Below are 10,769 nucleotides of genomic sequence, written 5' to 3'. Positions count from 1 at the left end.
ACTCTAAAAGCCAAAAGGCTGGGGACAGATATCTTATAGACTCTAAGAGTCCACACATGCCAGCCCAGACTACTGTACCCAGCAAAACTTTCAAACACCGGCGATGGAGAAAACAAGATATTTCATGACAAAGTCAAGGTTAAGCAATACCTATTCACAAATCCAGTCTTACAGAACATACTAGAAGAAAAACCCCAACCCAAGTAGGTTAAATAAATGCATGAAAACACAGGAAATAAAGCGTCTCACACCAGCAAAAACAAAAAAGGGAAGCATCAGAAACACACACACACACACCAATCAGCACCACCACAAGCAACAGCACCCCCACCTAAGAACCCAGGAATTAACAATCACTGGTCACTAATATCTCTCAATATCAATAACCTCAATTGCTCAATAAAGAGACACAGGCTAGCAAAAAGGATAAAAAACAGGATCCATCCTTCTACAGCATACAAAAACCACACCTCAAAGATAGACATTAAGATTACATCAAAGATAGACATTAAGTCAGAGTAAAGGGTTGGAAAAAGATTTCCTTGTACCCAAGAAGCAAAATAAATAGCATAGCTGTTCAAATATCTTACAAAATAGACATACAATCAAAATAAATCAAAAGAGATACGAAGGACACTTTATACTCATAGAAGGGAAAAATCCACTGAGATGACATCCCAGTTCTTAATGTCTATGTCCCAAATGCAAGGACAATGACATTTGTAAAAGAAACATTACTAAAACTTAAATCACACATCGACCATCACACATTAATACTGGGAGATTTAAATACCCCATTCTCACCAATGGGCATGTCATCTAGACAAAAACTAAACAGATAAATAATGGACTTAACAGATGATATAAACCACATGTACCTAAAGAATGTTACCTAAACCCAAAAGAATATACCCTCTCAATGTTTTATAAAACCTTTCCAAATCTGACCATAGAATCAGTCATGAAGCAAGTCTCAACAGATACACAAAAATTGAAATACTTCCTGTATCCTATTAGACTACCATGGATTAGAGTTGGATTTCAATAACAACAGAAAGCCTACAAACTCACGAAAATTGAAATTAAGGACTACCTAGAATTTAATAAAATGAATGCCCAACATCACCAAACTGATTGGACTCATGAAAGCAGTGCTAAGAACATGAAGGTTCATAGCAGTAAGGGCCTATATAAAGATATTGGAGAGAAATCTCATACTAGCAACTTAAGAGCACACCTGAAAGCTCCAGAAGCAACCTCACCCAAGAGAAGCAGACAGCAGGAAATAATAAAACTGGAGGCTGAAATCAATAAAACAGAAACAAAGGAATGACACAAAGAATAAATAAAACAAAGAATTCGCTCTTTGAGAAAAATCAACAAGATAGATAAACCCTTATCCAAACCAAAAGGGAAAGAATATCCAAAAATTAACAAAATCAGAGACAAAAAGGGGGACATAACAACGACACCAAGAAAATCCAAAATATCATTAGATCACACTTCAAAAATCTGTACTTCACAAAATTGGAAAATCTAAAAGAAATGATCACTTTTCTTGATAGGGACCACTTGTTGCAGGCAAGATCACATAGAGAATTTAAATAGACCTATAACACCTAAGAAAATAAAAATAGAAGCGGTCATTAAAAGTCTCGCAACGCCCTACTCTCCAACCCCCCAAAAAGCCCAGGGCCAATGCCTCACTTCAGGGCGGAGAGTTCTTTCTGGGTGAGCCTGCTCTTCACAGCCAGCAAATAAATGACTTAGTATGACAGTACTGGGTGGCATTCTCCTTTATCTTACTTTATAATGTACACTTAACAAAATGAGGAACTTTTCATGCTCATTAACTATAAGCAGAGCTCACCAGAGGGGAAGAACAAAGCTTAGACACTTAAAAATCATAAATGCCTGAAAGCTGCCTTTTCAGAACAACAGAAGACATTGAAGGCAATCCCTTAAAAGTAATTTCCATCTGCCGGATCCAGCACTCAAAAGGCAGAGGCAGGTAGATCTGTGAGTTCAAGACCAGCCTGGTCTACAGAGTGAGTTCTAGGACAGCCAGGGATGCACAGAGAAACCCTGTCTGGAAAAAAACAAAAACAAACAAACAAAAAAACCCAGCAGCATAGTGTCTCTATGTGCACAATAAAGCCTGGCTTTCTGCTGTATACTTGTACTTCTCATCTGTCATCTGCCCCCTTATTCCTACACACCTGGAGGCACGGTGGCTGCTGCTTGTCTTTCCACACACGAAGGCCCTTGGTTTTGCTCTAGAAATGTTACCAAGTATGGCTTAGAGACAGCAAGACCTGTTTGTGGGAAAGAGGAACAATAGTGTTTGAGTACAGGGAACTGGCTTGTACTGTCTAGTACAGTGCTTATTAAAGAGAGATAATGGAATTAAAAAAATCATAAAAATTAATTCTTTAAATGTTTTCTGATAGGTGTATTAGAATACTGCAGAGGCACTTACATTTAAAAGGGAAAACATTAAAAATCCAATTGTGAAATATTTTCATTTATTTTCTAAGATTCCCAGTAGAGTAAAGGAAACATACTTCCAACACAGACCAAGAGAAAAGCAACACATGTCTCTTAGTAACACAGCAATCTTGGTAGATTCCATAAATGAAGGATATACAACTCACATGCAAAGCTCAATGAGATACTGTACAAAAGCAGGAAAGTACACATTGGTGGTGAAATAACAATGCGCTATAGATGCAATCCTCACCCAGGAACACAAGGTTGCTGTAATTCTCCAACATCACGTCCCTGTACAAATTCCACTGAGCAGGATCCAGGCACCCCCTCTCTTCTGGAGAGAAATCAATGGCCACATCCCAGAATGATAGGATTTCCTGAAATGAAGACCAATGAATGATAACACACTTAAACAAATGGGCATTTTGCTGCCTATTTCTCAGGTCAAGTTGGCACAAATTAGAGTTATCTCAGTAGAGCCAATAGCAAGACTCCATCAGCCTGTCCCGTAGGCCAAGCCTATTGTTATTTTTCTAATTGGTGATTCATATTACCTAACCCAGCCCATTGTGGGTGGAACCACCAGACCCCTAGTGAGGAGGTACTAGAAAATAAGCTGAGCAAGCCATGGAGAGGAAGCCAGTAACTAATGTTTCTCTGTGGCTCTGATCCACTTCTTGCCTGCAGTTTGCTGCCTTGAGTTCCCTCAGTGGTGTTCTGTACCCAAAGTTCTAAACAAAACCTTTCCTTCTTCAAGCTGCCTTGGGTCATGGTCTACATGACAGTTCCTGAAACCCTAACATATGCGTCATGTACTAGTGGATGCAGTTCCAGATTATGCACAGAATGAATGGAGAGCTAGAAGTGCTTCTGACACAGGTGAGCAACACCCCTCAGACTTTTCTGAAGTGGTCACACAAACTGAACTCACACTGCATGCATCTTCAAGGAAAGCGAAGGCGGGATGTTGGGAGCCACTGGTCTGCCAGGCTGCTTTGTTTTTTAGATCTCAGAAGAAAGATTGCTTTCGGGCTGGCCTTCTCAACGATAAGCTACTAAGTCTATTTCCTTTAGTTTGAGATAGCAGGTGGGATGTCTTGTCAAGGTCACAACTTTCCTTTGACTCCTAGTGAATTCATTCATTGTACTGAGGTGCTTTTGCTCTGAATTATAAAGGGATTACTGGAATAAAGCAAAGCAACTAGTGTCTACTTGAGCTGATGCAGCTACTTTATTTTTTCAAAATATTCTATAATTCAGAACTATTGTTTTTCACATCTTACTGAGTAAAGACCCTAAATACTCTATGAAAGTAATAATATTGTTTTTCTTTTTAGTAATTCATGAAAAATAGAAAGGATTTTTATATTACAGGGAATTTGGTAATAATTTTATGAGTAAGCTGTACACAGCCATTCCATCACTTTTCACATGTTAATCTCCTCTAACACTATACAGCCTTCAGAAATGTACATTAGATAATACTTAACAAATCCAGCAATTGGGGCAACAGTACTGTGAGCATTGATTGCCTTCAGAGCACACTGTTCCAGGGCATAAATCCCCAGGCTCAGCCTCCCATGTCCTGTTCTGATGGGAAAAATCATTACATCTCCAACTTCTGTGACTTAAAATTCTTTGAATGTAGCATATCGATGATACTGATGTGATCAAGTGGTGCCCCCTCCCATTTTTTTTGAGACAGGGTTTCTCTGTGTACCCTTCGCTATCCTGGACAAAGCTTGGATATAAGGCTGGCCTCAAACTCACAGAGGCGCCTGCCTCTGCCTCCCTGAGTGCTGAGATTACAGGCATGCATCACCGTACCTGGCTGGTACTTATCCTTCTATGCCTGAAATAATTCTCAGTTTCAACCTTGCTGACACAACTACTATTACTTTATACCTTTTATTTTTCAACAATTGTTTAACATATAATTATATAAAATTTCCCTTTTTCTCCTTATTCCAACCATTCCCATTGCCCACTTGTTACTCCTTTGAATTATTATCACACCTGTATGAATATATACACACAGATGTAACTAAATATGCACTTCTGAATCTGTTCATTGTGTCCACATGTGTGTTTTGATGGCTGATCATGGACATTAGTGTTTTTGTTTATTCTCTTCCAGCAAGTCACATTGTTCAGGTATCATGGCTGCAGCTCCCTTCACTTTCTATGAGACACAACCTCACAGTAGACATGCCTAACTTCTGGCTCATATAACCCAACAGCTCCTTCTCCAGAAATATTCCCTGAGCCAGTTCACAGGGATTATGATGTAGATGTATCCACTGGGAGAGACCACTACACGATCGATCCTTCTACTGCGCACTTGGATCACTTTTGTCTTCCGTAATGCACTCTAAGAGAACCTTTAAGAAGCAGTGACAGCTGCACTTATCTGTAGATCTTAGGAAGAGTATTTGGAATGCACTTAGAAATTACGGTGGTTTAGTCAATGGTAGTAGCAGGAACTCCTCTAAGATCCACCATCCATCCAGCTGTGAGCAGCTGCTATGCTGGCAGGCATCGTCAACCTGCTTTGAGTAGAACGGAAGTCCGACTAGACAGCTGCTGCTTATGCCAAGATGTGAGAGTCACGGTGCACCTGGAGGAAGATCTTGCCACACTGGTCATTGTTGTGGTCCACAGATAGAACTGTTCATCGCTAAATAGATCTGTTTCTCGCTTCTCTCCCTTGGAAGCTTGCAAAGCACCTTCCATCACTATGATACCTCATCCTTCAGCAGGAGACCTTCACGTCAGATCCAGCTGAAATCCTCTGAGCCTTGGGTCTAAAGTGCAAGATGTTTTCAGCCTTAGGAGGAGGGAATACCTATAGTTAGAAGACATTTGGTATAGTGGAAAACTGCTTGGTAAAGAATAATTTACCCGAAATAATGTATTTTATCTAACAGACAGAGTGAAGCAGCAATATGAAGAATGACAGATCACTAAGTCATATTACACTGAAGAAACTTAGTGATAGAAAATCCAGTGACTGCTCAAGAAAAAAGCAATTAGACTCTGCCGAAAGCTTCTTTGTAGCTACTAAAACATTCTTCCACACTTACAAGTAAAGGAAAACCTTCTGTTCCATGCTTCCATTCTTATGAACTCTATGACTGTGGTGAAAATGCTCAGCTTGGAGAACAGCAAGAACCCAGAGCAGAGGGAAGGTGGGAACATTGTTCCTGAGAGAACTGGAGCAGATCCAATGGAGAACTGACTGCCAGGATCACTCCCTAACGCTGCCCAGGACAGGCCACCGCTGTTCCCTATGGGGAAGTGCCTGCTGTCTCAGTCCACTCTCCTCACTGTGGGGTTCACGGGAGGGGAGGGTAGAAGGCCTGCTACCACAGTCTCATTTAGTTGGATTTTAGCTGACATAATTAGAGCAAACAGTTCAGAGGAAGTTGAGACTGGAAATGGTCATTTTTAATGAACAAGAAATGCAAACAATGTACAGTCTGAGAGGGACAAACTGAGACTCATCAAAACTTGCCGCAAACTCAGACTAACTACCAGCTTGATCTTTGGAGCCTGACTGATCTCTCCTTGAGTGAAGACTGGTCCTAGAGACAAGGCTTCAACCACAGACTGACAGAGCAGAACTCATAACAATTCTTACATCCCCTCTCAGTGTCCCCCGGACATCTTTTTTTTTACATGATTCACACAAACCTGACTACCTGGAGATTGTGGGGAAGTTCAAGGCTACATGCAAAGACAGGGCTTCTAGCTGTACAGACTCCAAACACTAGTGGCCCTCCATTCAGACCTGGCCTGTCTATCAATTACAGAACATACCACTTTGAAAACACACTCCACACTTCCCTGAGTAACACCTCTCAGGTCTTTGTCCCACTCTTGACTCTCATGAGTGTGGCACACAGGAATCACTCATTTTTGCCGTAGGTAATCACAGATGGCTGTCCTGACTCGGTGTGTGGAACTGACCCTGAAGAGGACACGTAAGATTATATGCCAAGTTTTGTTGGCAACATGGAATGTTTAATTAGAATATTCCTTTCAAGATAAATACAACATGCTTTGCTCTGACTGTTAGGTGTCTAGATGTATCTGTGGATTTTAGTGTCAGTACATTGCTCCTGACTTGCCGTAATGAAATAGTGGGTGGAGTGTATCCAGTAAACAGTTGGGACTCACACTCTCATCTATCTGACATATTTTATGTAACAAGGGCAAAGAAGAGAACAAGGTCTGCACTGCTGAGAGTTAGCCAGGCAACCACACATACATTGTTGACCCAAAATACATCACTGCATTTGAAAATAATTACTGACTGACTCACTGACACAAACCTGTAACTCAAAAACCAGAAAGTAATGAAAACCTGCGCCTCTCAAGTTTACTTCTTGCTTATGTATTTGACTCCTTTTCAAATCTGTCCAAATAAATTGGGCATCTGCTCTCTATGACCTCTGAGTCATGACACGTCCTCTCCAGGAACTGAATGTCTGATCCAGCCACCTTCCCTCCAGAGTTTTCCAAGAGCAACCTCACACAGCACTGCTCCTCCGTGAGCCGGCAGAAACGAGTAGAACGTCTTCTCTCACATCATCACGCACACAAACAGTAGCACACAAGAAAAAGACTTTGGAAGAAATATCTGGACACCATGGAGCCTGGAGTCCACCCTGTGGAAGAGGAAGGGAACCCACCTTAGAAGCTGGGCTTACTGTTTGCATATACTATCACCACAGGCCAACCACAGTGGAGGACATGCTTGTCACTATCCACATACAGAGCTGGAGGTCTGTTCTGACTGAGTGTAAAGACACATTCAACACAGTGGAACCTGGGAAACAAGGACTGGGATGGCATCCAAGAAACAGAGAAAGAGCCACGAATGTGAACCACAGACAGCTGCATCAGTCAACGAGAAGCTCAGAGTGAAATGGGAAATCATGGGAATCTCAGATTCAATGGAAAAGGAGCCAAATGGAAAAATTCAGTGAAAACCTGATAAAGGTATCATCAGCTCATGATAGGAACTAGCTCAGACCACTATCCACAGAGAACATACATTCCCTGCAAATAGGAAAGAATATTCAAAGAAAAGAATCGGTCCTCACATTCTAAATGCAAACAAGTATCTAATCTTCAAATTTTAATGTCCTTACCTAAAGTATGTTAGTGAGAAAAGTACAAATTACATGTTGACTGAGTCAAAAGAACTTAAGCACAATTCTCTTAAATCACCAAGTGTTGATTGCATGGATTTCTGTCATGGTGCTGGCTGTAAGAAACCTGCAATGTACCACTGAAAGTATTTAGCAAATCTACAAACTATGTTCAAGTGTTTTCTGACACAGACACAGGTAGCTTTGGCTGCCTGGAACTTGCTATGAAGCAGGGAAGCACAAGAGGGTCCTGTTTCCCCCTCACAAATGCAGAGGTGACAGATATGCCACAGAGTAGGCTGGTGTTTTGTTTTGTTTTGTTTTGTTTTTCCTATGGGTCTGTTTACTGTAAAGTACATGAATACAGATAGGTATGTACATCATAAGTGAGCATGGTGCTGAGCATCTGTGAAGAGAAAGAAATCAGTTTTGATGGACAAGGCAGTGTACTTTTTTCATCTTGAAAACGTAAACCACAATGCTACCATGTTTCTCCAGGATATTAATGTTATTCAACAATTGTCTGTTGTTTTAATTATAGTCGCACACCACACAGAAAATGCTGGTATTTAAGGTGAGCTGTTTTGTAGCCCATGATTTCTAAGAGTAGACTTCATTGTCATGAGCCAGTCTCCAGCTCACAAACACTTGGTTTGACTGAAAAGTGGCAAAAGGTGAAACTGTACAAAGGACAGGGTGAGCAGCCTACAATGTGCCAATCACAGGACTCTGAGTGAGCCAGAGCTCTTCAAGTCCATCTTTTAGTGTCTATGACGGAGTGTAAGTGCTTGGAGATACACTCCAGGAGACCTCTACACGGACATCACCAAACTTGCATGCCACACTCAGTGTCAGAGTTGGTTGAAGAGAAATACAGAAGCATGGAAGACAAGGCTATGAATGGAGAGAGTGCAATTACACCGCCTGTCAGGTCTGCAGGGCTGTTTCCTCCACAGGCCTTAAAGCTCCCTCCAGTACTAACGATCCCTAGGCCCACATCTGCCCTCACAGCAGCTCCTGTCTCCACCCTGAAGGGGGTCCACATTTCCAACATCATACTCTGATGGAACAGGGTGACTAGTTAGCTTCTATTATTTTTTATCTCGCCTGAAAGGTCAACATTGCTGGGACAATGCAAAGCCCAGCTGATCCCCTTTATGGCACTATTCTGCCTCCCTGTGGGATTGTTCGTGTGAGGGTTCAGCTCACAGGAGTAGACGTGTTATGGTATTCAAAACCAGAAGTTAACACTGAGATGTTGAAGGATAATTTTACTCATGGCAGGGCCATACTTACAGTCCCTCTGGTAGGCAAGACTGAAGCAGTCATGATATCTAAATGCACAGAGAACGTACAGGGAATATAGATGCCAGGTTCAACCATAGGTTAGCCAATCAGGACAGACCGCACGCTCACAAAAACCATAACAGCAGAACTGCACATTTTTACAAAAGAGTTTGGCCAATGGTCAGCCAACTGAATAGGCAGCATGGCTGCAATCTTAAGATTAGGCATCTCTGGTGTTGTTTGTGCTCGGTTTTACAACCCCATATTTTCCAAACACCTAAGGCTACAAGCCCTCAGGTTACAGCCCCTGAGGCAAATGTTCTATCTCTGTTTTACCAAGGAGACTTTAATTAATCCTCCATTGAGAAGCAGCTCAGTATCCTCATAGCACACATGGGTGTCAGGCCACTTTCGATCAAGGAATTAAACCATTTCAAGGAGGGATGCCTATTCCAAGTGAACTGTCCTTAAATCCACAATTCATTCCACAGTGGGATAAACATATACACCAATCTTCCCTACAGAACTCGGACTCGGGAAAACCTCGCAACTTCTGTCAACTCAAAGCAAGACAAGAATAATTACATGTGCAACGGTTAAAAACTAGCTTCATTTCCAACTAAGCTGCCGTGTAAAACAACAAAAACAAAGAAAACAAACAACAAACCCGGGAGTCAGCAGGACTTTACTCTCAGCCTAAGGCTGGTAAGCTTGACAGCTGGTCTCAGTGCCACATGGTTCATCCCAGAATTGTCCCCCTTCCCCTGCTGTGTAATTATCCTAAAATATTAAGCAGATGTGCATTCTTATTCTGTAATATCTCTTAACTGCTGCTTGCTCAGAAAACGAAAAACATAACATGCCTTATGTAGCAGACAGTCCCCAAAGCTGAGGCAGCTGTGGTTTGTGCCCCTTAAATTCCAGCCCGGCTTCCCTTGTGCAGCAGATCTCAAGTTGGCAAAGGAGATTGTCTCTAAATAAAGCGGTTTTTGTTGGTTAGTTGGATTTCTTTTTATCTTTTAATTGCTAGTTTTGTTTGGTGGTCTTTCTCGGTATTCTTGAACTGTGTACAGAAGGACCAGATCTCCCCTCGTGGAAATGTACTGCGAAATCCAGTAACAGCCTTGTGGGAGTGGCCTCACTAAGGAACAAATGCTTCCACAACCAAGAGGAAACTTAGGACCCAGCACTAAGTCCAAAGACCTTCAGCAACCCACATTGCCCAGCGATCCTGGTTCTTCCAAACTTTTCCATTCCTGAAGTACCGAGCCAGCTTCTCTGTCCCAGAAGCACACCTTGATTCAGGCAGACAAGGCAGACAGATACATTCTAACACAGCGCCTTCTCCCCAGCAGTGACCAGAATCCTGATGTCCCCTGGCTTCAGCAAAGCTTCTACAGGTCAGCTCCTTCCTGCCTCCATTCCACCCTTGCCTGTTCCCTCCGGTCCTCCTCACCCCGCGCAGTCCCTCAGGCTGCACTGAACCCTGGACCAACCTCCATGTCCGAGATCCACCTGTAGAGCCGAGCAGGACCAGATCCAACTTTGGGGAAGATCTGCACAAGCTTACCAAAAGCCAAACTCTACTGACTTGTGACGTCACGGTGACTACATTTCCCACAAGTCTGTGCGCGGCCAGGGAGTGCAATTTCTACAGGTCCTGGTTTTCCCCTACTGATGTCTGTAGTTTGGAAACACGGAGACCACGAACTGTATCCAGTTGTAATGAGCCGAATTTTTATGTAAGATGCAGCTTCCCTCAGTTCTCGTGACCCAGATTAGAGGAGGAGGAGGGAGTTAAAAGGCAAAGGTCACATTTACTTCATTTCCATGGAA

General features: G+C 42.3%; 1 protein-coding gene across 4 annotated transcripts in view; it reads right to left on the bottom strand.

Annotated features, from left to right (window-relative positions):
• LOC129676297 (zinc finger protein 58-like) overlaps positions 1-10,511 on the bottom strand; it is an 18,099-nt gene extending 7,588 nt beyond the window's left edge. Inside the window, exons 1-4 of one of the 4 annotated variants that reach the window (XM_055606643.1) lie at positions 10,430-10,511; positions 4,832-5,335; positions 2,741-2,867; positions 2,220-2,315 (exon numbers count right to left, since the gene is read on the bottom strand). In XM_055606643.1, coding sequence (XP_055462618.1) covers positions 2,220-2,315; positions 2,741-2,774 — 130 coding nt within the window. In that variant the 5' untranslated portion in view covers positions 2,775-2,867; positions 4,832-5,335; positions 10,430-10,511. The remainder of the gene's footprint in view (positions 1-2,219; positions 2,316-2,740; positions 2,868-4,831; positions 5,336-10,429) is intronic. The other 3 variants (XM_055606641.1, XM_055606642.1, XM_055606640.1) reach the window with 3 other exon arrangements.
• Between the last annotated feature and the right edge of the window lie 258 nt (positions 10,512-10,769).

This window comes from Psammomys obesus, unplaced genomic scaffold, assembly GCF_907164565.1.
Source record: "Psammomys obesus unplaced genomic scaffold, mPsaObe1.curated_primary_1811, whole genome shotgun sequence".
In the NCBI taxonomy this organism is placed as follows: domain Eukaryota; kingdom Metazoa; phylum Chordata; class Mammalia; order Rodentia; family Muridae; genus Psammomys; species Psammomys obesus.
This window is presented reverse-complemented; position numbering and strand designations above follow the sequence as displayed.